The sequence below is a fragment of the Mycteria americana genome, chromosome Z (genome assembly GCF_035582795.1).
Source record: "Mycteria americana isolate JAX WOST 10 ecotype Jacksonville Zoo and Gardens chromosome Z, USCA_MyAme_1.0, whole genome shotgun sequence".
Lineage (NCBI taxonomy): Eukaryota > Metazoa > Chordata > Aves > Ciconiiformes > Ciconiidae > Mycteria > Mycteria americana.
The window spans coordinates 69,453,827-69,480,917 of NC_134396.1; the positions used below are offsets into that span (position 1 = coordinate 69,453,827).

Consider the following 27,091-nt stretch of genomic DNA (forward strand, 5'->3'; position numbering starts at 1 on the left):
CAAGTCTGTCCTGGAGGATAAACCTGAGTCTCAAACAGCAATCTGTGACTTTTTATTTTACGTCCTTGTGGTTAAAATACTGCAGTTTGACTCAAACCGAGCTGAGTAGTGATTTGAACTGTGGCCCTTAACAGCTGTACCTCTGATCATGCATGAGTAAAATCAATTCTTAAGAACTGCAATAAATAAATAATACAACAGGCTGCAAACAGATGGGGCCAACACTGACCTCTGGCTAGCCAAGAAATCAGTCACATTGCCTATTTAAGTTTTATACGCAGGGTTTTTTTTAAGGCAGTAAACAGTTTTGATGAAAGAAAGGCCTTTTTTTATAACCAAATTTAAAGATAAGTACAGAAAATAAGTTCCTTTTTTTTTAGCGAGCCTTAGTTCATGATGTCTCTAGTTGGATATGCTTTTACTGCAGGATATTAAACTTTTTAATACTGAGATTTTGGTGGTGTACATAACAGGCATTTCTGAGCAAATGACACGTCAAGGACAATCTTGGATCTGGTAGTCAAACCTTCGGTACACTGCAGGGCACTTCGTTTCATCTGCTTCCTCTTCCATCAGGTCTTAGAAGTCCATAACCTCATCACTCTCCAGGCTTAAAGTTGGAAAAGGGCTTATTAAATAACTGTTGTTTTAGTTATGATGGAATTATTTATATTGGTAAGAACGTACACAGGGTGTACACAGTGCTAAATGCCACACAAGTCCGTTAGCTTGGACAAGCAAATATATACATAATTGTTGAAGGCAATTAGCAGTTTTTTAAGATCTGCTGCAGCCAGCTATACTGGATGATGCAGAAATAAATTACATTTTTGAGACTGTAAAGAATGTATAAAAATCCTATCAGTAAAATAATTAACAATTGATTCATTTGACTTAAAATACTGTGCATTAGTATTATGCATACAAATTCTGTGCGATAGGGAATGTTCTACTAACCAAACATGCTGTGTGTCCATGCATTTATACTTACTTTTCAAAGCCTCGCTAAGTGTGAAAACTGTATAGCTGAACAAACTTATGTCTAGAGACTTGTGATGTCCAGATTTAGAATTTGGTTACCTAGTTAGTTTGCCTCGTAAAACCAGTCTCCGTGTGTTTGTGCATGTTATTGAAAACCCAAACCAGCACCTGAGCAACCAGCAAACATCTGACAATCTCAGGGAGTTTTCTGTTTGCTTTAAAGCTGTGTTAATTAATACTGTGGAACGCAAACATTGCTGCCTTTCCCACATAACGGGCATTATTTTCAACTCTTCTCTTTGCCTGAACAGCTGATTGAGCGCCTTCCCTCCTTCTGATGTTTTGGGCCTTTTTTTTTTTTTCATTTCTGTAATTTCTCATTGTGCCTCGAGAACTGTCAGATGTCCTATTTTTTTTTCCTTTTAATTATTCTCTCTTGGATGATCCGCAGTCCATTTTACCTAGACATCTTGCTTGTAATCCTTAACTGCTAAGAAGCATTGCGAGTGAAGGGCAGCGCAGTGCCCAAGCTAATAATCCTACCTGGTGCATTTCTCTGCATTATGCCAGGACTGAGCATGTAAGTGATTCTGAAAAGCTGCAGTTTGAGACAGACAGGCTTAGCTGCTGGGCTCTTCTTTGACACAGCTAACGCTGGTAAGAAGAATTAAGTAGTGGACAGTGGTCCTTGGGCGGACATCAGGAAAGGAAGGTAGGAAAGGAAGAGCTGGCAGGGCAAGGAGGAGGAGTCATGAGCAAGGAAACTCAGCTGCAGAGAGGCTGGGACTCATTAATTCTGCAGGTCTGTACAAGTGTGATGAAAACTGATCATAGTAGTAACTTTGAGTATCTCTACCAAAACATGGTCCTGCCTCAAGTCAAATGATCCTTTGGCTTTGGGAGGAGTTTCATATCGGTAAATTAATTTCCTCCTTGGGTTGTAGAAACAGGAAGGAATGTAGCCCTTGAAACGAATGGGGTCTAATCTCTCATGCATCAGAATACTTTCATTTTCCCTGAAATTCCTATTCTTGTTCACCATAATCAAATAAGAAACTATAAAGTACAACATTTGTAGCGTGCCTGTTGGAAAGTCATTACAAAATCTTCAGTTTAAAAAAAGGCTCTTCTTGAACATTGCCTCACAAATCTGGCCATGCTGGTTCTTGAGCCAATAAAATGCTGGTTTTCAGGCTGGCTGTTCTTGTCATCTCGGTGTAGAGGGAGCTGTGTATCTCATTAAATAAACAAAAGCTGTGTTAAATTGGATGTGATACTGAATGATCATAAACTGCAATATTTCAGAATTGCCGTGGGCAGTTCTTTTCACTACAGGCTGCTTGCAGTTGACAAAGCTGAGGTAAAACAGTGATTTACTCTTTTTTTTCTTTTTTTCTTTTGCCTAAGTGAAAATGAGTGGTGCAGCATGTCTCCTTGGCTTGAGCCAAGATCTTCCAGAACAGTGCTGTTACTTCCAGCTGGCAGTGCTACTCATACAGATCCATTCTAAACACTTCCTTTTATTTCTGTCTTTATTGTGCATGTCACAAAAAAACCCCCAACCAACCAACCAACCAACCACCCAACCAAATTAGAATGTTTTGAAGAGTCTTTAAACATTTTAGTTGGATTACTTTTGTATATCCAGTTGCCTCAAGATACTGTATCCGTAGTTGTAGTGCTTCTCCATGGTTGGACTTCTCATTTTTCATTTGATAGTCATTTAGCGCAGACTTCCACTGTTTCTCCCAAGTGCCCTATCTTCCCACAATCCTGTTTATTGCTTCCCCATCAAACTTGACAGCTTTGAAGGCTTTTGATTCAGCAAAAGCTTACCCATTAGCTTAAATGCATGCATGAATAGTGCTGTTGACTTGAAAGTGATCCCATCTCTGTACAGAGTCAACAAGCACGTGTGTAAGGTTTAACTGGGTCGGGTCAAAAGCCTGCTCTCTTCAATCTCTGCAGTACAAGACATGAGCTGTAGTAGCATAGGGAAGGAAGGTCCTTTTTCCAAAAGACGGCTGGATTTCAATTTTTTTACATCCTCTAGAATGGTCTTCTTTCATACTAGTTTCATATGTGCTAATGTGCAGACAGACACAAACGTTATCCTTTCCAAGTAGAGCACGGGGGGAAAAGATAAAGTGGTCAAGGAGAGGCTGGTGACAGTGGGGAAAAAAGCTTTTACTGCCATTGACCTGGCAAAGAAGCCAAGCCTGACAGTCTGGCTGGTGTGGCCTCCAGCCTACCTTAGAGTTTGTTGTCTGTACTGTCTGGAGTGTGCTATGGAGAAGAATCCTGTAATTTAGGCTTTAAATAGAATACTTGATGAAAAGCAGGTAGGTTTTACATGTCTGGTCTAGTAAATAAATTTCAACCTGAAGTTAGCGTCCTGCTATTTATTGTAAACCCTGATGTCATTTTATGTCGCGTTATCTGAAAAAGAAAATGAAGATGCATTACGAAAAGAGTGTTTTGAAACAACTGAGAGTCCTTTTCAGGTTCACATGGAGCACTTAAAAAGCCATCTGCCATTATAAAAACATCCTGAGTGGTATTGTTGGAGTACCTGGCACTCCAGATCAGAACAGCAGTAAACCACTGGTGCTGCCTATTTTTACATTTGTAAATAGATTTTCCTACAGGTGACTTTACGTTGTTATTAAGGAGTTGCTCCAATCCTTTCCTTGAAGAAAAGCACTTTGCCATGTAATATTGTATTGCTGCCATGTGGTATATTTGGTGCTGTCTGTAACATCTGTCAACTTATTTTAAAATTAGGAATTGTATTAAATAAGAAAATATTCTTTTTTAGAGGATTTGGGCAATAGAGAAAGCACACGGATCTCAGAACCCACCACCAAACTGCTTTTAAACCAACGACTGTAGGTATGTCGTACCTAATGGAACTCAATAGCACTGCATAGAATCTCTTCAAAATTCCTGGTCTTGCTTATGCTGGGCCATGTCCCACCCTTAGTAAAAATGACAGGAGATGTAACATACACAGAACGATCTCCAGTTGGTGCCAGAGACGCTTAATTATAATATATATCAGCCCTGGTTGAGAAGATGCAGCTAAACAGCAGAATTAATACAAGACTTCCTGAACTAACACTGCCTTAATGGAGGCACAAGAAGTATCAATGACAGGCTGGATGAGAAAGCAATCTGTAGATCCTTCCTCTCTCTATTTATCCTAGTAACAATCCAAAGAGGTAGCCTGTAGGACTTTTCATTTCAGTGATACAGAGACAGAACTATTTTTTTCAGAAAAAAAACCCACGTGAAACTGGTGACCTTTGTCTTGGTGAGGTTCTTGATTCCCAAATTGACCATCTGTCTTCTTGCCCAGTTAGTATTATACGCATGCCTATTCTGTGGTATCTTGTTTCTCAGCTGAAATGATGTAAATTTAATAAATAGTTGGGATTTTGCTAGGAGAGCCTGCCAGTTTTTTCAGGTTAACTTGGGTTAAGAGGGGGGCATTGAATCGCAGTCTCTCTTCAGCCAGGCACTGATTTTTATTCTCATTGTGTATTTTATTCTGCTGGTTGCACGTTTCATGTGCTGATTGGTTTTAGCTTGGTCAATGTTTAACAAAAAGAAAACTATCAATAAAAATGTCCAGGGAAGTATTACAGTCATAAAATTATATCACCACAGTTGGTGGAATGGAGTAGGAACTGGAGAATGCAACATTACCATGTTTTTAATCACTCACAATTTCTTAGCAGAATTAAGACATTTATTTACTTAAGTGGTACTACTATTAGAAAAATAGACACTTTCTTTCCTCAGCTTTTGGCTGTACATTCTTGTGCCTGCTGCTGGAGCCAGATGACCCACATGCTGATGCATTTAGAGTTTTTCTATTTGTGCGTGGAAAAAATTTCCTACAAGAAGTCAGCTACATAGTGTACCTTTTTTCTGTTTTGCTTCATGCACAAAAGATTTGGAGTTGTTTATGGCCTCTGTTGATTATGCGTGACTAGTTCTAATCAAGGTACAAGACAATGCTCCTAACTCTAATTTTTCAAATGCAAGTCTTAAAATATTTTATCTTCTGTCTTTTTGAAGGTCCAGCTCTTGAAATCAAGTACATAAGATTGTCATCTTCCATGTTAAAAAAAAAACAAATAGGGTTTCTCTCCTGGCTGAAGAGGAAGCTAAAAACTCGCCTCAGTCTGAGATACGAACTTGCAGAGAAGACAGCAAAGAAAAGGCGAGCCAATTGTACAGATTCTTCACATTACAAATTTAAACTAAGTTTTATGTATTTTGAGATATGATTTATGATTTTTGAACTCTTGTGGTTCTCAGTATGATAGTTTGCATCTGCTACTGAAGGTATATGTCATTGTTAAACCTAGATTGCTGCCTATACAAATATTTACAGACTTAGTACTCACTGAAATCAGAGGAAGATATCTGTCTGTAGTCCTTGAGAGATTTACAGATGCCCTAACCCTGTCCGTTTGCTTTCACAAAATGCATGTTATTATCAAAGATGAGTTGTAGTGAACATTTATATTGAAGTGACCTAGGAAAGAGACCTGCTCAACAGTTAACCATCTTTACTTCATAGCATGCTGTGGTGTTGGAATTCTGAAATTTAAATGTAACTATCATAGTCAGAATTTAGGAGTATCACTGTAATAATCATCAGGTTTGTGTATTTTCCTGGATAAAAGTCCTTCTAATAATGTCTTCTGAACTTTTTCCAACCAGACTTCAGCTTGCTTGTATTAACAGGTGCACAAATATTCCTGTATTTTGCATATACTGATCCAGTTAGTTATTTGAAAATGTTTCTAAGTAGCTTGTATCAGACGAAAAGACTAAGGATGACATGTTTCAGCTCCAAGCACAAACCATCTAGGTAACACAGATAAATGTGATTAGTAAACAAAGAGGCATATAATGCCTGTACACACAGTATTCACAGGGAGCTAGACCAGTAAGTGAACCACTGGAGCTTGGAACTTCATCCTTGTATACAGGAAAATCGAGAGGTCACCTCGCATCGCTTCAGAAACTAGACATACAACTTCCATAGCAACAAACATTATCTGAATCACTGAATCATTCAGGCTGGAAGGGACCTAGGGAGGTCTCTGGTCCAATTTCTTGTTTAAAGGAGGATCAGACATGAGATCAGACCAGATTGTCTTGAAAATCTCCAAGGGTGGAGACTGCACAACTTCTCTCCACAACCTGCTCTGCTGCTTGGCTGTCCTCAGGGGGAAAAATTCTTCCTAACATCAGGAATTTCTTGTTTCAATTTATGTCCTTTGTCTCTTGTCCTCCTGCTAAGCATTGCTGTGAAGAGCTCAGCTCCATCTCTTCCATCCCCTCCCTATGGCGTACTGGGGGCTGCAATTACCTGCCCTTGAAGCCACGTCTGTTCCAGGCTGAAAAAGCCTTGGCCCCGCAGCTTCTGCTTGCAGGGCAAGTGCTCCAGTCACCAACCTTATCAGTGCTCTCCTCTGAACTTTCTCCAGTTTGTCAGTGTCTTTCTTGTATTAGGGGGCCCACAATCGGACACAGTATTTCTGATAAGGTCTAGCAAGTGCCAAGTAGAGTGATAAACCCTGCCCTCAATCTGCTGCTTGCTGCTTGCCTGTGCTGCTTGCTGTTCGGGCAGCCCAGATACCGATGGTCTTCTATTGCTGCAAGGCTGCAGCAGGCTTATGCTTGGCTCACTGCCCACCAAGCCAACAGGTTTAATGAGTAAGAAGGTCGTTTGTACGTGCCCAGAGCTAGAATGTGCCCAGGTTTCCAAGTTTTGATGGTGCTGGTGTAAGCGTCCCTGACAGGCTTCCTTTGGAGAAGGTTTTGAGTTGGAAGCACAGCTGGGTGAGGATTCTTAAGAGAAAAGATAGGAAGAGCTCTCGGTAAATCATAAACCTTTGAGATACAGGCTTTCACAAAACTGAAGGGAACTGGTTGCTGGGCAGTGTGGCAGATACACGAACCTGCCTGCTGCTTTATCACAATAGTTTCCACCTTAGATTTGGATAGTCTAGAAGAAAGCTGGGGTGTATGTATTTATGTGGGCTAATTTGTATTGTTTCCTCTCCCTGATAGATATATAGGTTGTTGTTTCTTAAGTGTAATGGACAACGCATATTTCACAGCCTCTTTCTCGCTTTGGCCTGGGACTTGGTAAGGGCTTTTGATTGTTACCAGAATTCAAACATTATGCAATATTAAGCAGTTATTTATAGTAAGGATTGATTTTTTTGTAGTTTCTTCCAGTGATAAACAGCATTTCTTTTTGTGAGGCAAGTCCACAGTGTTGCACTCCCATGTTTGTCCTGCTGTGCGGCACCTGGTGCTGACACCTGTAGAACTTGCCAGCTTAGCTTTCAGCAGCAGTGCTTCCCCTTTGATTTCAATGGGCTGTACTCCCCCGGGGAAAAGTTAAACATGAGCAAAAACGTTTACAGGATCCGAGTCCCGCTGGGTCACATATCTGTGTGCATATCTTCATATATCTGTATGTAGCTGGAAGGGATTGTGACAGTCTCACAGTGATCCATCTCTTCCCTCAGTAGCATGTTACGCCATTACGTCTAATTACTGGTGAGCAAATTATTCACAAAGAACAATTTATCAGACAAATGTAGCTGCTTTATCTGCTCAGGGAATATCTTAAACCAGACTATGATTTTTCTCCTATTTATTAATTATTCAGCAGTCATCAGCACTTTTTTCACATTGTTAACTGTGGATGGATCACTGAATTTTTGTAATTGATACATGCTGTTAGACAAATTCACATGGATCATTTCTACAGGACTTGATATAATCTCTCAGCTCATTTTAGCAAATCGTAAGAGAGCCTGAATTTAAGGTTGCCTGAAAAAATACAAAAGTTCTTTCCACACGGGGTCAGAGTACAACTTTTCAGCGCATCTTCTTTAAAATTCATTTTTTCAAATATAAATAGGATTCTCTGCAGTGAATTCCAGGCAGCTTCAGTATGAAACATTATTCTACAAAAACATGCGATCTCTCCGGCGCGGACCATTGCTGAAGGCGTATTTCTGTAGCTGGCTGGCCTTACGCGCAAGACACCTCTCTGCCCGTCTGCTTGCAGCGTACAGCCAGCCCACCGTCAGTAAATACGAGGTCCCCGAGAAGAGCCTTGTCCCTCTGCCCGGCCTGCTGGGTCGGTCTGCCCGGTGGGACGGGAGGAGGCACCTCCTCAGCCCCACTGCCATTGTAGCCGCCCTCATGCCCGTATCGCGGCCGACACGGGCTCTCGTCCTGCACCGAGACCCGCACTTTTTGCGGAGTTTCCCGTCAAACGCGAATAGTTGGAGGTCGGCGAACTGCGCCTGGAAGAGCCGAGGAGCTGGTTTGCTTTCCTGCCGTTCAGCCGCTGCTCGACACCGCCGTTAGCGCTGCAGCCGGCGGTCGCCGTCGGCGCCGCCCGAGGGCCAGCCTGCCGCTGACGGCAGGGCGCGGGCGGCAGCGCCCGGCCGACCGCTCCGGGCTCTATCGCGGGGCCTCGCCGCCTCCCCCGCCCGCCTGCCGGCCAGCGGCCCGCCCGGGCGGCGGCTGGCGCTGGCACCGGCACCGCCGCCGCCGCCGCCCCGCTGCCCGCCCCGCCGGGGCCTGCCGGGGGCGGGCCCTGCGCCCGCCGCAGGCCCGCCCGCTGCCGCCGCGCTGGGGCGGCCCCGCGCCTTCCGCTGCTCGGCCGGGGCCGGGGCCGGGGCCAGGGCCGGGGCCGGGCGGGCAGGACAGGCAGCTCGGCGGCCGCGGGGCGGGGGGGTGGGTGGCGCGGATGGTGCTTTGTAAAGGGGCGGGCGGCGGCGGCGCGGGCAGGCCCTGCTCTCGCTCCGCCTCCGCCTCCTCCTTCTTCTCCTCCGCCTCCTGATCCTTCTTCTTCTTCGTCTCCTCCTCCTCCTCCTCCTCCTCGTAGCGCGGTGGCGGCGGGCAGGCTCCGGCCGCGGCCCCGCAGCTCCCCGCCGAGGCGGCGCGGCCTCCGCTCCCTCCTGCCCTCGGTCACTGCCCGGCCCCGGCGCGATGTCGGGCGGCGCGGCGGGCGCCCCCAAGCCTCTCCCTTCCTCCGGGCCCAAGTCCCTGCGGGAGATGCCGCATCCCCTGGCCACGTCCAGCAGCGAGGAGATGGGGCCGGCGCTCACCCCCAGCCCCGACCTGCTCCTGCCCCGGAGCATCGCCGACAAGGTACGGCCCGGGGAAAGGGAGGGGGCCTGGCATTTGGGGGGGGGTGGTGTCTCTGCTTTGAAGGGGAGCATGGAGAGGAGGGAGAAGGGCTGTGTGTGTGTTTCCCCGCCACATCCCCTTCCCTGGCTGCATCCCTGGCTCCCCGCGGGGAAATGAAGCCCTGGGCGGTGCTGACATCCATTGCAAGAGCCCGGGGCTACCCGAGGGGGAGAAGGCACCCGGTGTGGGGGCTGCAGGCATGGTGCCTCTCTGTGCGAGGGACCAGCTGGGACACCGTCGCTCCCACTCTCACTTGGAGCGGGTGCGAGAGGCAAGATTTTACTGATCGTGTCTTCCTGTGGCTCATGCCCTTCTACAGATGGGTCTGAATGCTTCAGGAATTGCTGCAACTACCTCGCCGTCTCCTTCCTGTAGCCCTCGCGGGGAAGGCTTGGAGCTGCCGTTGTTTCTTTACCACCGAGCTCGCCCTCAACTTGTCGGTGATTGTCCCTTCCAGAGCTGAGCTCCTGCTTCCTTCTTCACAGCAGTGTAATGTGGAAAGGATGCTGTCGCGGGAGTATCTGTGCCTGCTTTCCCTTCCATAGCTCTGGCATGTGTCTGCAGGACGCTAGTGGGCTTTGTAAAGTACCTTGCCCCTGTGTGGTCCTTGGATGTGATAATTCCTGGATGTGAAAGCAGTAGTGGCAGCACAGCACTGCTGGTACATTAACTGCTCTTGCAAGGACTTAGTACGTGTGTAGGCAGACTCCCTGAAATGTGTTAAGGTAGGATTTCCTGGGAGCAAGGGTTGCAAGGGGTGAGATCAGTTTGAAACTCTATAATAAGCAGTTCTGGGCCAGCTGGTGTGTGTACAAGGTGTTACAGAGCTGTTGGTGGCAAGAGGTGCTGCCTGTGGCTGTTGTCCTGGGGAGCGTGGAGCTGCTTCTGGGCAGGATGGATCTGCTAGCCTCCAGAAGCTGTAGGGCTGCCAGCGGTATCTGGTCCGATACACTCCCATGCTCTAGGGGAATGAGTCAAGGTAGTCTGGCCTCTTTCATGTGTCACCTTCTGCTGCCCTGTAACTGTGCTGTACAGATTCAGCACTTGTTCCTGACAGTGTAAGGAGCCCTCTCTTTGAACATTTGCCCACTGTTGCTCAAGTGAGAAGCCAGGCTTACCTTCCCCCTGGGAACATACGCCTTCATCTAAGAACCTTGTCAAAGAGTTGATGGCCCTCTGAGAGAAGGGAGTGTGTGAGTAAGGAATTGTGCAGCTTTTTTGTCTGTGATAGATTGGATTTACTCATGTAACTAGGTTGCTGTCTGACCAACCTGTAGCAATAGGAGTTGGCAGCTGCCTTCATGGGTCTTCTCGCAGCTGAGGAGTGCAGCAGTGGTACTGTACTCACTCTGTTGGCACTGTCCGTCCGCACTGCTTGTAGCTGGTGAGAAGCTCTGTTCTGAGGAGTAGCTCACACCCTATAACTTCTTTCCTCACCTGTATTAAAGTGTTTTTTTTCTTTGGGAACACAAGCAAGCTCCTCTCTTCTTTACTGCTTTGAGGTATCTGAGAAAGTGTATCAGCATCCCTGATAACCTAGGAGCAGAACCTCTCTAGCCTCAGGCTGTGATCAGCTGACTTTTCCTCAGTAGGAAGGTTCTTGCCCAGTTTTTCCACCAGCAACACAGGTGAAGTCCATCTTTTAGTACTGTATGTACTGTATATACTGTATATACTGTATGTATATACTGTATATATGTATATACTGTATATATACATATATATGTATATACTGTATATATGTATATACTGTATATATGTATATACAGTATATACTGTATATATGTATATACTGTATATATGTATATACTGTATATACTGTATATACTGTATGTAGTACTGTCCTGTTCTAGGCACTTGGCAGCACAGAAGTACTCTAAAGGGGAAAGCAGAAAGGGGCTGAGGTAAGCGATTTTTAGACTCGAGAGCAGTTCTGTGGTTGACCTGGAAATGGCACTAGGGTAATGAACCTTGCAGAATAAAAGGATTTCCAGTAGGAAGAGAGCAGCATTTTTTTTTTTCTCTTTCTAGCTGAATTAGCAGAAAAAGCCAAATGTCTGATTCTTCTGATGGAAGGAGTCCCAACAGCTCTGCTGTGTGAAGGATGTCCCTTCTTCCGCTTAATATCTGACACACTGGCAAGAAAAAAATGAGTTGACTTCTTTCCCACCTCAGGAAAAACTTCAGTGAACAAACAGGTGTTCCTAACTTTAAGGCAATAGTAAACTTCAATTGCTCCACTGTGTATTGTGTAGTCTAGAGAGCAAGTATGGTAAGTGGAGGTAAATAGGTAAAACCGCATTTTAGGTGGTTAGTATGTCTCTTGGTCTTAATCTCTGGTGGTGGGTCATTAATCTCCTGAAAGGCTGGCTCACTAATCAACTAACTGTGTGGATAGCTCCAATAGTTGGGTAACAGAGGGAGGTCAGTATTCAAGTCTGACTCAGGCTTAAAGCTCTGCAGCTGTTCTTTATTGAATCTTGAGCAGGAGCTCTGCTCGCCTGCTCTCTTGGCCTTTCCAAGGGCCTTTCTGGAGAGTCTGATGGAGGTTGGCACTGCAGGAGAAGTTTGGGTTGAAGTCTCCTGCTTCAAAGTGGCTCTGAGTCAGTAAGCTTCTGTAAGGACCACTGTCCATAAGCAGGCCTGTACTAGGACATCCCTCAGGCAGAGGGATAGTAGAAATGGCTGACCCATCACCATGAACTGGATAACTTGCTTTTTCTGGGTGGTTCTTACCTGCTCTGAGCAAATACTTCCTAAATACTACCGCAAGATAGATGTACCTAAGACTAAAAATCCTCTGAGGGGAGAAACTGCAGAAGAAAGGGAAGTTGTCTGCCCATAAAGCAGTGCTTCAGTTTCCACTGCCACAGATGTGCAGCCTGAAGTGGTTGAACCTCCGCCATCACTGCTTTGCATTCTTTAAAGCATGCTTTCCTTGCTTTTTTGGAGCTGCTGAGTAAGAACACTACTTTATCCTGAGTCAGAGTAACCTGGAGGACAGGAACACTGCCTGTATGTCTCCTGTTGGTTTTTGATTCAAACATAGGAATAATCTAGCAGCTTAGACCCTGTCTAACTTTGAAGTCTCATAAACCCTTGGTTGCTGTTTAAGAACAGTGGCTAATGCTACTAGAGCAGTAGGCCTTGGTAAAGGAAAGGAAAACCTTCTGTGCTGTTTTCTGTGGCTTCTGTGGTTCTCAGGCCCTCTGGGTAGACTAGTCTCGAGTTTTCTGAATCTTATGAAGACAGCTGCAGGGCTTTCATTGTCTGAAGTAGCATCTTCATCCTGACTTGTAGGAGAGAGCTGCTTTAGGAGCCAGGAAACCTTGACTTTTGAGCAGCATCTAATCTCTTAAATGAAATGGACATTTCTGGCTAAGTACTTGGCTTTCACAGTGATTCTGCAGCAAACATGAAACACTTGAGTTGTAGATTCTTGTCTCCGAAGCATTTCTGTATTGGCCAGATCTTTCTATAAAGATCTTTCTGTTCCCCTCAAGTCTAATTGCATGAAGCATTGTTTGTCCTGATACCTGACCACCATCAGCTTTTTTGAGCTTGTTCTCCCTTTACCCTTGCTAGCCTCCAAATAAGGAGATGGCTAAAGCTGAACCTAAGCAGTACTGACTCCCCTGTTTGTTTTTTTTGTTTTTTTTTTTTTTGACATCAGGTGAGAGGGAAACATTGCAGGAGGAAACAATCCCTCAGGATGCATGGCAGGGTCCATCGCAGAGTTAGCTGTAAAACTGAGTTCTTGCTCTCTTACAGAGCTTTTGGAAGGCATGCAAGCTAATTGAGAGCAGATCCTCTGCAGAGGAAGGTAAGACAAGAGGGGAAGTGTCAGTGTGGATTTCTCTCCTTTTTTCCTTAAAAAAAAAAAAAAAGGAAGTTGTGCTTGCATGTAGCTACTTGACTCTGGTTCACTAGTTTGTCACTTTTGAAAGTGAATCTGCTCTGTGCACCAGGACAAACACTTTGACACTGAAGAGAAAAGGCATTATTAATGGGTTACTGGGTTCGGAGCAGAGGTGAGAAGTAGATGGTATTCTGCTGTGTGATTGTACCCAAGTGGTTGTAGAAGTAGGATAAGACTCAGTATGCAGCCCCAGTGAGGCTGTACAGATTTAATAGCATGCTGCTAAGTGTTGGAAGTGCCAGGCTGTGAAGAACTAGAAAGAAAGTGTTCTGTATGGCTTATTCCCGCTGTCCTCTAGCTGTGGTCCTTGTAGTCCATCTAGACTTGTGTTGTGAGAGTATCTTCCTAAGAGGGTGATGTTGGCTGTTCTTGCTATGGTCTGCCTTGAGGCTGTCAGCTGTCTCATAGGGTCCTGACTCCCAGTGCTGGTTTCTTGCCTGTCACTCCAAAAGCTTTAATATCCCACCTGTCCTAGGGCTCAGGCTTCATTGTCCTCTTTCAGACATCTCTTGACTACCTGATACTGTACTTGTGGCCAGCTGCCTGTTCAGCTTTTCTTCTTTGAAGATGCTCATGCCTTGTATTTGGCTCTGTTAACACTAGGCAGCTGAAGTGAGCGTCAAGGCTATTTTACAGGTCGTATATCAAGCAGAGCTGTTGTGGAATACCAGGCTTGCAATGAATGCATAGCTTGAATTTGCTAATTCATGGAGGTGGATGTTAAAACTCCTACTGCAAACTTCTGGTTACTGAATGAAAACTATTGCTGGCATGTGACCCCTTGCTCATCTGCTTCCAAGCTACCACCCTGGTGAACCCCTCGGCCTGTATTAGCACCTGATCAAGTATAAATACTTGGTGTGTTTGCTGGAGTGCTGTTACTTAGCACTCAGATTCTGGAAGGGAGCCTGGCAGCTCGCCAACAAAAAAATATACCGAGAGTCTGGAGCTCTACTTCCAGCTTCCTTGGTTGCTAGTTTAATTATTGCTCTTAACTTCATCCACCCACAGATGAAACCAGTTTGCAGTATAATCTGAAAGCTTAAAATAGATCTGCCTGAGCTTCTACAAACCTCTTCCTTCTCTGACTGAATGAGAACTGTTAGACCAGCACCGTGTATTGTTCCTAAAGCAAGCTGGAGGTAAATTCTCAGTCTTGGGAAAGACTGAGGACTACGGAAAGTCAGGAGCTGAAGTTGGTGAACTCGTGAAACAATGTTAGTATGGATGAGTTCATCTCCGTTCCAATCTACAGAAAGACAAAACTGGCAATCACAGAGCAGTTGAGGTGGGAAGGCACCTCGGGGTATCTTCTAGTCCAGCCCCTCCGCTCAGAGCAGGGTGAGCTAGAGCAGGATGCCCAGGATGCTGTGAAGTTGGTTTTTGAGTATCTCTCTGGGCAACCTGTTCCCACATTCAGTCACCCTCAAAGTAAAATTTCTTTCTCATGTTTAAGTGAAACTTCCAATATTTGCATTTGTGCCCATTGTCTCTTTCGTTGGATCCACTGAAAAGAGTCTGTTGCCACCTTCTGTACACCCTCCCATCAGGTATTTATCCATATTGGTAAGATCCCCCAAGCATTCTCGCTTCCAGGCTGTTGGCCTCCTTTGCCGTGAGGCATATCGTTGGCTCATGGGCAACCTTTCCACCAGGATCTGTTGCGTGTGGTGGGTTTTTTTTGTGGGTGGGTTTTTTCATTCCTTCTGCCAAGATGCTTTTCAACCAGTCAGCCCCCGGCACATACTACTACGTGGGGTTCTTCCTTCCAGGTGCAGGACTTTGCATTTCCTCATGTTGAATTTCACGAGGTGCCTATCAGCCCATTTCTCCAGCCTGTTGAGGTCCCTCTGAATGGCAGCACAACCACCTGTTGTCTCAAGCACTCCACCCAGTTCTGTACCCTCAGCACACTTGCTGAGGATGTACCCTGTGCTATCATTTAGGTCATTAACAAAGGTGTCAAACAGTAGTGGCCCTATTACTGTCTGCTGGTATACTCCACTAATGACTACCCTCCAGTTGGAATTTGTGGGATCACAACCCTTTCAGCCCAGCAGTTCAGCCAGTTCTCAGTCCACTTTGCTGTACATCTGCCTAGCTTGTACCTCATCAGCTTGTCTAGGAGGATGTTATGGGAGACAGTGTTGAAAGCTCTCTTAAAGTTGAGGGCTTTAAAAAAAAAAAACACCCCACATCAAAGCTCTCCTCTTGTACACCAGGCCAGTCATATCTTCATAGTAGGTGCTGGGTTGGTTAAGCGTGACTTCCCTTAAGTCCATGCTGACTTCTCATCACCATGTCCTTTGTGTGTTTGGAAATAGTTTCCAGTATTTGCTCAATCACCTTTCCAGGGATTGGAGTGAGGCTGACTGGCCTGTAGCTCCCTGCATCTGCCTTCTTGAAGACAGGAATGAAAGTTAGTTTCTTCCAGCCCTCAGGAACCTCCCCTCATCACCATAATAAGGATAAGATAATTGAAAGTGACGTTACAGTGTCATCATCCAGCTCCCTCAGCACTTGTGGGTCCATCTCATCACAGGCTTACGTCTGTCCAGTTTGTTGAAACGCTCCCTAACCTGGTCTTCCTCCAATGATGGTGAGCATGCCTTGTTCCAGACTTTCCCACTGGGCTCAGGGGCCTGAAATTCCTGAAGGCTGGTCATCTTAATAAAGACTGAGGCAAAGAAAGCACTGAGTTTCTTGGCCTTATCTGTGTCCTTTGTCATCAGATCCTCTGCCCCATCAGGACTGCATTTTCCTAGTTCCTCGTTTTGCTGCAGATGTACCTGTAGAAGCCTTTCTTGTTGCTGTTCTCATCCTTTGCCAGATTTGGCTCCATCCCACTAAACCCATCCCTCCATGCTCAGATGGTGTCTCTATGTTCCTCCTGGGTCAACTGTGCCTGCTGCTGCCTTTTTTATGCTTCCTTTTTATATTTGAGTTTATTCAGAAGCTCCGTGTTCATGCATGCAGGTGTCAAGCCACCTTTGCTTGATTTCCTGCTCATTGGGATGGACCAGTTTTGGGGCTGGAGAGGTGTTCCTTGAAAATCAACTAGTTCTCCTGGATGCTTCTCCAGGGCCATGTGCCTTCTTCCTAGCAGATCCCTGAAGAGGCCAAAGTCTGCTCCCTGGAAGTCTGGGGTTGTGATCCTGCTCTTTGCTTTGCTCCCTCCTCTCAGGATCCTGAACTCCACCAGCTCATGGCTACTGTGGCTGAGACGGGCCCCTACCTTCACATCCCTGACCAATTCTTTCTTCTTTGTAAGACTAAAGTTCAGCAAAGCATCTCCCCTCGTCAGCTTATCAGTCACCTGTGTTAGACAGTTGTCAAGAATGCACTTCAGAAACCTTCTAGATTGATGTCACCTCTGCTGTGTTGTCCCTCCAGCAAATGTTATTGTGATTCGAGTTACCCATAAGGACCTGTGAACATGAAGCTTCTTCCAGTAAATCCCTGTCCTTGTCTGCAGAAGAAGTGCTTGAAGGATGCAGGAATGTTGTTTTCCACCTAGGACAGCAGGATTGCTAGTTTGGTGGAACTGTCTCCTAACTGTTTCAGAATTCACCTATTTATGAATCTGTTCTCCTGGCTTTTGGGAAATCCTGTGGTTCTCTTCCCGCAGCCACTGCACTGAATGGGGAGGTCACGTTGCATGGTAGATGTTAGATCCCTGAACCATGGTTCTTGGGCCATGAAGGTTTTAGGTGCAAGCACTTGTCTGCTACATGCTTCATAAGCGGGCCATGAGCTCTCAAAGGCCGAGCTTAGTTGTCGTCTTTGAACTCCAGTTGTGGATGACTGGTTAAAGGAACTGCTGTCTCTTTGCCTGTTGCACTCTGTGCGTGTGCATAGGTGTGCATCAGGCAGCTCTTTTCTAGTCTCCTAGTTAAAAGAACTGACTTAAACCTGGCCTGGCTTTCAGCTTGCCATCAGTGCTCTACTCACAGCCAAGCTGCTGGCTGAATCCAGTTTGCCATCTTTCATAATGGTGGTGACTATAACTGCTTTCTGTAGCTATTTCAGATCTCAAACTCATGATATGGCTTGGATAGGTTAATACCATGGTATCTTACTGAAAAGATAGAGTGCTTGTCTCCTTTTTGCTTGTAGACACTCTGGGGTTTGATGGTGGAGAAGCACATACAACAATGCATTGGTGTGCTTGCTTACAGTTGCCTTCATTTATAGAAATAGGATTTTATTGGTAAGGGTGCTTTAATGATATCTTACAATGTAGGTGCTGTAGTACTGTCGTAAACTGTACCTGGTGGTCTCATTATGATCCACAACTTGACAGTACAGTGAGCTTCCCTGGAATTGGCAATTCCTATCTCTTCTGAACAAGATGAAGGATAGCTAACACTTAACTTGGGACAAACACTTGGATCGAGATAACTGTCTTAGTACCGTTACTTTTTTTAATCTTTCCATCTGGTAGAACTGAACATAGCTTCTACTGTATAACATTATTATTACTTTGTGGTTCTTATTTCAACTTAATGGAGGGAGGGGTATACTTTGAAGTTGAATTCAGTGTTGCACAGCTTTCATAATCTTTTCAACAAGATTACTTCATACTTAATGAGACAGGGTACTGAAAACAGATATTCAAAACATACGTAGAGGAACTTGGTTCTTCAGCTGGGTTTCAGAAGGGTGAGTCTTGGCAATAACTTGTCAGCCATGGTGGAAAAAGTTATGCATGGTGGTCGGAAAGAATCCTCCGGGCTGCCTGTGCTGGAATGCCTCAAACCTCCCCGAGTTGCTGGATGCTGTCTGAGCTCCTTCATGGGGAGAAGTGGATAACCAGACTGATTAAGAAGCTCTCTTACAGCTGTGCGGGCACATAATTCTCCTATCAGTGCCTCAGGGGTTTGTGATAAGCCTCAGGCAGCATATCCCTGTAATTAATGATGGGAGGGGGCAGAGGATAAACACCAAGGTGTTCCTACTGTGATCTGGGAGACATCAGTTCCTAGATTAACCTGCAAACCATTGTCCTGGTGTCTTCTAGCACAGTGGACTGCTCTTGTGGTATCTCAAACAGATCGTCTGGCTGCCATACTAGCCAGTCCCTTCCTTATCTGAGCAGAGAGGCTGGTTTCTGTAAAGTAGGTCAGGAGACAAGACGGGAGCTCTTGTGGTGCAGTGAGACTTAACTCAGTACTGCTGCATGAAAATCTACTTGCAACACCTCACCTGCACCTTTGAGATGGTAATTTTGATGTGCTTTCAGTCTACAGAAGACAGTACACCAATTAAAAATGGCATTTGATCTTGTGTGTTTCTCAGAAGTAACTTTACTGAGGCTTGTTCTCTGCTGACCTTGAGCAAGATCTTAAATGCTGAGCTGTACTGACTCTTTAAGCTGTAGCTGACTTGACTGCCTGAGCCTGGGTTGCAGTGCCACTGAGACTCCAAGCAATTGTGGCTGGGAAAAACTGCTCCCATCACAAGGGTGAAATGGGGCAGAAAGCTCCAACCTCCACCTTGGAGGTGGTGGCAGCTGCAACCCTGATGTAAAAGCTGAGTGCCTTTACCCTTAGTAAGAATATATTCTTAGTAAATTATCGAAAAACTGTGGGGAACCTGTTTCTCTTCCAGTTACTAAGGGCAATAACTGACAGCAAGGTGGCTACTAGCAATACTGCAATGACCAACTGGAGACGGAAAAGAAATCCAGTGAGCTGCAACTCTTTTAATGAGTTAGCATTCCCAATGCCAGTCCAACTTAAATGGTTTATTGACAGATGAATTTATGCGACATGTTTTATTTTCTAAATTGAGAGGGGCGGGGGGCGGAAAGAGGTGTTGCCTTCAGCTGTAGGTGATGTTATAATGCCAAAACTGTTGATTCTCAACCAGATATTACACAGAAATCGTGAAGTATCTGTCTGAATAAGCATGTAGGTGACAAGGGTTAGTGAACTAGCTGAAATTGTTCTGAAAATAAAGGCAATGATCCAAAATTCATACAACAGGCAAGGAAAGAGCTCAGCCAAGAGCTGTATTTAGAGTGGTCCTCAAAGGGTGTCCTTTGGAGAACATCACTATCTTACAGCCACGTTCAGAGCTTCTGCACTGCTTCTTCTATGAAGCAATAAACAGTAGCTGAGAAGTTGCTCTGCAAGTGAAAGTGGTGGTGTCTCTAACCCCTGAAGATGGGCTTCTGCTGGACTCAGGTTTGTGGTTTTATGTATGTTAGGTTGAAGAGAACTACACTAGCGTGTGGGAGCAAAGACATCACGAAAATGTGTAGTACTCTCCAGGAAGATTAACAAAATGCAAATAGCAACTGTCTTTACTTGCTTCTGGATTATACCCTCAAATTAAGGAGTGCGGACCCTACTGTGAGGATGACAACCTCTCTGCCTGTCTTGGAAAATAATAGTTGCAAGTGGTCTGTAGTGTTATTGGCTTACAGCACTGAAGCATATGCTTTAATCCTGATTCTTATTCTTAATCTGTGCTCTAACCTCAAGCTGAATTTAAGTCTGAAAAACAAGCTCTTTTAAACCACCCTAACTCTGCATATCTGATGAGAGTAGCTAGTAGCCTCTCAAAGCCAAAATACTAGCAAGGGGTGAAGCTTATCTCTGTCACATCTACCAGGAAAGCTGTTAGTACATTGGTTCAATGCCCTGTCCTCATGGGAAAGTGTTGCCTTAAACTGCTTGAATGGAACTTGCTGTATTCTTCTGAAGAGCCTCTTTGGGTATAAAAAACCCCATCTTAAAGTCTGTCTGCATAGTTGGCCTCACTTTTCCAGTGAGCTTGAATGACGTGATGTGTTCCTTGAAAGGAATATGCTGCAGTGCAGGTGTTGCTCAAGGGCAGAGAAGCCTCTTCTCCCTCGGTGCTGCAGATGGTGTTAGCAACAGCTACTCTCGACTAGCTCAGTGGTGAAAGCCCTGACATGTGGGAATGGCAAGTGATAGACTACCCCAGACAATACTGAAACCCATGCTTCTCTGGGTAGAACTGGCACCTTTGCTGTAGTGTTTTAGATGCTAGCGTAAGGCAAATTGTAAGTGCAAATCTTGGATACTGCCAAGACAAAGCTGTGTTTTGCATTGTCGCCAAGAAAACCCCTGGAGAAATTTAATCAATACCATTTATTGCCAGTGATCAGCCTGGCCTCTTCTGGATTTGTATGCTGACTTTCAGTGGGCAGACTAGCTTGCTCCTAGATCAGTATACTTCACTTGAAGCCATGCGTGCCAAACACAAGTATGTGACACAGTGGCTGTGAGGAGCCTAGGCCATATAAATAAAGGGTGTTTCTATAGATGAATTAGTCTGTAGATCTCATGCCTTGTTTCTTCCCTACATCAGTCTCTATAGATAGTTTTCCTACTGTGAGGAAATACTGCATGATTTCTTTTCCTCACTTGCTCTCCTTAAAGCAGGGAGTGATGCGGTCATACTGTGCGGTTTTTGGTTGGGTTTTTTTTTTTTTTTTTCTTCCAGCAGATATGCACTTTGTTTATTTTACCCCTCTGGGAGCAAATGCCTTTCTGCTGGAAAATGTCTTGTTTATCAGCAAACATGATGGAGGGCTATCCCTTAAACTGCACCTGCGTAAACTAACTCTGAGAGCTCCTCCAAGAGCACACTCCTCCAGCTCTTCCAGGGTTTGAGATGAAAACCTGAGTTTTCCCCTTTGAATATCTCTGCCTCCTTTACTTGCACAGTGATGTCTCGTCAGTCTGACTTGCTCTCATGAAACCTCCACTGATCTTGTATGGGGAAATGCTAATGCAACTGATCTAAAACAGTGAGCATGAGGAAAACTACATCGTAGTGGAATATAGTTTATTCTTGCTTGTTTAAATGAAGTATTCACCAGGATACTACAGTGCTTTCTAGCCCTCTGTCATCTCTTTCCTTCCTGTTTCTTCTCTCTGCTTCTCCCCAGTCCTTTGCATCTGTTCACATTTGAAAAAATATTACTGTTTGCTCTCAAAAACATCTCAGCCAAATAAATTGGCGGTTTGGTGACACTGGATACCTAAATAACTGATGCAGCTAAACCTACTTCTAGAGTGTGAACAGGAAAAAACTGCTGCACGGTATGTCTGCAGAGCTTTAACACAAAGCCGTATGTCTCTAGGAGAAAGCAATTTAGTTTGGACAAGCTTAGCAAACTGTTCCATCTGTAATCAGATATAAATCTGGCTTCTTGGATTGGGAATGACTCCTGGTCATATGCTGGATTCAAGTTTTCCTGCTCATGGTCTGAATCCTGGCTGCTGCTTTGCTATTTAGAAGGTCAGAGCATAGGTTCTGAAAATGAAGCTTTAAAACAAAACATGGGGTGTTTTAGGCTTGTTCATTAACAAGGTGCTCTTTAGCATGTTAAAATGGGTTATGATGTTCCTGTGCACACAGCTGCAGAACCCTTCTGATAATAATTCAAGTCTTAAACAATATTCTTGAAACAAACTCCTTGCAGATGGACATGGAACTTAACAGAGCTAGATGAGAGTAACTGGAGACTTGATTCAAAAGGTCTGCATTTTTCTAAATGTTTCTGAAGACATCTAGCTTCTGCCATTTGTGGAGATCTCTGAGCTCTGAAGATAGAGTGGAGTTGGTTCCTGTTGCCTTCTACCGAGAACTGTAGAAGGAAGAAAACCTTTTAGCTCTGCTAAAGAATGCAAACCCAAGTCTGCCCAAATGTTAAACTTTCTTGCTTTCCTTCAGGTTACAGGCACTTTTCTACTACTTTCTACAGCTTAAACATAACTGAACTAATCTTGATGGACAGTTGCAGACTGGCTTTTTCTTAGGAAGATAGGTAAAGCTTTCTGTGAGGGCTCTAGTGCTTTGTAAACAGGTGTAGAAGCTAACCTTGTATCTGGGACTGTTTCTTCCAAGAGAACACTTCATCCTGTGGCTGTGTTAAAATACCTCTTTGCATTTAAAATACCTTGCCAGAGTAAGGGAGCTATAAGATGTGGCAAACATCCAGTTATTCCTTGCACTTTCCTTCCTGCTCAAAGGATATGGGGAAGTACATGTCAGGTTAGCAAGAGTTAATAAGACAAAGTATGTCTTATCCCTTTACATTTTGCCTAATTAATGTCTGCTCCAAATAACAACCCATTTCATCTGCCAAATGCCCGGCCCCCAAAGCCTTTTGACCTTTTGTGCACAGTAACATGGTTTATTACTAATATTGAAGGACTTGTCTTAACTGCTGTAAAACATCTGTGAGATGCCACTCACGATCCTCATTTTTAGAGTGTAACTTGAACCACATTTAGCTTTAGTGTGATATTGCACAGTTCCCCTTTCAGACTAGGAAAAGAGGCCACTCTCAAGGACTCTGTGAGCAGACAGACATATAGCCAGACTGTATGAACAGATGGTCTGATGTGGTACTTGACACCTCCTTGTGACACCCCCCTTTACCCCTGTGCACAGGAAGGCTGAAACTGAGCTGTATTGTAGCTGAGTCCCTGAAGACTTCAGCAACAGAGGTAGGAGATGGCTTACTGCTCTTGCTGAAAATGCTGTTTGCAGGAAATGCTTCTATGCCCACATTCTTGCTCTGGTTAGCTTAACTGTGATGACTTATGGGAAAACAAACCACAAAGTAAAATAATCCATCCTATAAAACCTGTCTGTTAGCCTCAGGAAAGAGGTGGGAATCCCATGACCTGCATGAGAAGGCTTGGAAAGTGCTCGTGTCAATCATCTAGTGTCTCTGTGAAGCTTGTTCCAGTGTTTCTCTGTCCAGCCAAAGTGCAAAGAAACACTATTCCAAGTATGATACCTTAATAAGCAAGAATGCTCCCAGGTCTTGAGTGGTACCAAACTGCATACCATTACGATCAGCTGCTGCATCTGAAATTCTTATTTTTTCAGGGATACTGAGGAGTCTGTCTCCAGGCAACTCTGACCTATAGAGCAGAAACACCCGTTTGAGTGATGAACTCCAGAACAAAGTCATCAGACTCGTGGCTTGGCAGCATGCTGTACTCTGACACCTATTTAAAATATCCTGAGGGCAAACTGATCCAGTCTTTATCTGGTGTCTTTTTGGTTAGATGGGCAGAATACCAGTGGTATGGCTGGAATTGTAGGGGTGAGGCTTGGACCAGGTGTGGTATTTATGTCCCATTACAGTTAGGGGCTTTCTGCCCAACACTGCGGGGCCTGCAGACTTGCTGCATAAGACCCTCCAGGGCTAGGAAGTAAAAATCTGGGCTTGTGTCCTCAACACCCAGCACTGTCCCTCCTCTGCTGACACATTTCCAGGTAAGAGCAAGAAGAATTGCTCCTGATTTGAGCTTAGTCTGTATTGCTCTTAAAATAGCCTCAACCTTGCAGTCTGGTTCTAGATGATTAATACAGTGGAAAACACTGACCTCTTCTGAGGGTATAATCTTGGTCCTTGTGAGTACACCCACACATACGGTATGCTCCTTCCCATTACTGGAGAAGCATGTCAGGAGCTGGTGTATGTGTAACCACTTAGCCTTTCCCAGGAGGGTAGGACCAGCCTTAGAACTTGATTCTCACAGTTCTTGTCAAACTACAACTTAGCACTGTCTCGTGGATCAACGTAGAAATGTGGTTCTTTCTCCTGGGAATGAATAGGGGTTTTGGAGTTTAACTGTGGGCTTTTTTTTTTTTTTTTTTTTTTTTAAAACCTTGTAGAGGAAGACAGCCTTCTTATCCTTCCTTCCCTACTGTGTCCAGAGCATTCTCCTGCCTGCAGTCTGGATCCCCACTTTGGTCACTGTTGCCTTAAAGTAGCTGCCCAAAGACAAGTGCAAGAGGAGAGGACATGCCGGATCTCGTATCTACCTCAGATATGTGTGGGGAAACAAAGGTGACCTGTAGTAAACAAAGTATGATGCTGATGCCTGGCGCAGGATGAAACTCAACATATATAAGGAGGAAGCAAATGCCCTTTCTTCCTTTGTTCTCTATCTGAAGAGAAGTTTAGGTATTTGTCTACAGCTGGTATTGGGTAATAGTCTTGTGCAGACTGAGATTTCACTATACAGATGCTCAGTGAGATCCTCTAATAGGATACTATGCTGTCAGTGACAGATGAACTGATCTAGATGCACTGGAGGATGGAAAGGTGCTTTCTCTTTCTAAGCAGAGCTGACCTGTACAGGCCAGTGGCAGAGAACTCTATAAACAAAAAATACCTGCTTTCAAAACTTGCTGGGATGACACAAGTACTGCTGTGAACAGGTCTGTGAAAGCCAAGTTAATGCAAGCTTTTATAGTGTTCTTGGGAATATTTACATCTAAACCATTTTAGTTTTCCAGTCACCAGCAGCAATTCTACTATGGCTTATTGTCGTGTACTGAAGGTACGAAGGTAAGACTGTTCCAGAAACCAGCTGCAATTGTTGTGTGGAATCATTGTCCCCTCAAATGACTGTATCTGTGGTTGTGTCTCTCTGGGAAATGGATGGCAAAAAGCCATGGAATGCCTTAAAACACAAGGAGAAAGGTACAGCACTCTTAATTTCAGAAATGAAGCAGTGGGGCTCTAGGAGTAGTACAGGCCTGGCTGTAAGGTCCCTGAGTTAGGCAAGGATATTTGGGGTTAAGTGCACCATTTGCCTCTAAACAGCCACATTTCTAAATGTCCCTTACTGTCATGTAATACTTGTTGAATGAGAGCAATGGGCTCGCAACATCAGATGGTTTCAGGCTAACCCTTGCCAGAGATGAGCTTACCTGTGCTTGGAAGACCTAACTGAGCCACCTCTTCCACGTCCTTCATGGACTACTGCTTAGATAGCAAAGCTGGCAGGTTAAGCTGTACGCTTGCTAAAGCAGGGTAGGTGAAAACTAACATTCAGTTTGTAGAGGCTGCAGTATTGATGAGCTGCACTTAACTCAGCAGGAGACTGCATGATCTTCACTTGACAATAAGCCAATACCTACAGAATTTTAGACCCTTTTTTAGCCTTAAAGGGTTGAATCCTGGATGCTTTCTCTGGTGTGTACTACTCCACTGGGGGAGGCTGCCATCCAGAAGACTGAATACCAAGCTCCTGAGGTTTTACTTTATGTGGATCCAAGCTGCTCTGTAAATCCAGAGTCTTGGAAAATCTCCTGGGAGAATGAAGGAGGGAGAAGATGACATCAGCTGGAAACTTCCCAACTCATTTTGCATCTCACATACAGACTTCAGGTTTATAAAATTCAGCTGAATTTTAAACTTGGATGAAGTGAACTTCTTGATAGATTTAGTATCTGTTTCTGGGCAGGCTGACTAGTCAAGGTGTTTGGACTGCATCAAAAGAATGTGAAGCTGCTTCCTTACCAGATAGCAGCCTGCATAGTTGGCAGGGCTCATGCATTTCCAACACAGGCAGTTAGTTCCCACTTGCCCTGCAATGTAGGAAATCAAATGCATGCTGCTAGAGTTGTCTAATGTCATGTATCCATAAATTTGGGTGTCTTGAGGAATCCTACAAACTCCACAGGAATGCGTGAAGAGTCTGCCCATAGGTGGTTGTGCCACTGTGCACAAAAGCCTAGTGCTTAACCGGTAGATCATGAACCTGAAGGTCTGAATGTTGTACTGTCTCTGCTATAGGTTGTGATCCAGGCCTTGCTAGACCTTCACCTGGCCTGCTTCAGCAGATGACAAAGCTATGAGACTGGTCTGAGGAAGCGATGGACAGAGGCTAAGGATCTTTGCTCTTTACTTTAGAAAAAGCTTTGAAACTTGAGGAAGTCTTCATGGATCCTCTCTAAGACTTGAAGAATGTCTTGACAGAACCTGTCCTCCTTTCCATCTGCCTGGCTGCCAGAAGCAGCCTCCCCTCCTCCCTGCTGTGGGACAGCTCAGATTCAGGCTGACTGTACTGCGGGTAACAGGTGCTGTGACGAAAAGGCTTTTTTTGTCTGTGAAGAGCTTTGTGAGCAGTAGGTACCTGCTGGGACTTGGACTGTGCTGATCTCTGATAATGCAGATAGGTACTTAAAACAGGGATGAGCAGCTCCTTGGTGCACTAAAGGTGAAGCTGATGCACGAGTCCCTGGCACTGAAGTCAGACTCTGTTATATAAAACAATTAATACTAGTCAGTATTTCAAATGCTTGTGGGTATGATAACTACACCGACAGGTAGAAATGCAGAAGGCTGCAGATCTTTCCTGCTAGGCTCTGCAGGACATACGCCTCTTTCTGTGGCAAAAGCAGACTAGAACAGATGATACAGTCTTGCCTCCCCAACTGCAAAAAATCCTTTAAGTCCCATGGAAGAAAGCCAGTGCCAATTAACATGACGAGGAGGTGCTCTGCTGAAAGGATTACAGCCTGAGACAACTTAGATTGCTAGGCCATCTGCTGTGACACTTCAAAGCCTACCTTTTTCTAGCAATAGCATAAGACTTCAGCAAACTGATCCTGCCTACTGTTAAACGAAGGTTCAGCAGTCGTAAGCGTTGTTCCTTGTGCAGTTAGCTAGGAGGCTCCACCCATTAAGAAGGACAAATAGTTATCTTCTAACTTGGCCTTTGACTACTGAAAACTAGCCAAGTAGCAGGGCATGATGCCAGCTGTGACTGCCGGGGAGGGTTCTGCCATCGCAGATGAGGCAGTATAGCACAGTAGTACTTCCAATGTACACATCCTCTCTCCTCTCCCCCCACCACAGCTAGCAGCCCTCCTGCTCGTAACCAGAGTTGGTCTACAAGCCTTACTTGATGTAGATCTGGGGTGTTTCATCCAAGGCTGAGATCAGGTAAAACTATCACAGCCTTTATTTTGAGACATTCCACAGGACCCATGACTGCAAGAACACACTCAAGTAGGTTGAAGTGGATTCCAGCCTTCACAAACTTCTGCCCTGCTTAAAAAGTGCAAGACATGCTGGTATGATATTGCTGTCTCCTAACAGATTTGGTGAGGAAAGTTGCTAACTTCATGCAAGTGGCTGCAAGCTCCATCTTTGGT

General features: G+C 44.9%; 1 protein-coding gene across 1 annotated transcript in view; it reads left to right on the forward strand.

Moving 5' to 3' along the window:
* Window positions 1-8,796: 8,796 nt before the first annotated feature.
* SNX30 (sorting nexin family member 30) overlaps window positions 8,797-27,091 on the forward strand; it is a 47,324-nt gene continuing 29,029 nt past the window's right edge. Inside the window, exon 1 of the mRNA XM_075488585.1 lies at window positions 8,797-9,183. Coding sequence (XP_075344700.1) covers window positions 9,022-9,183 — 162 coding nt within the window. The 5' untranslated portion in view covers window positions 8,797-9,021. The remainder of the gene's footprint in view (window positions 9,184-27,091) is intronic.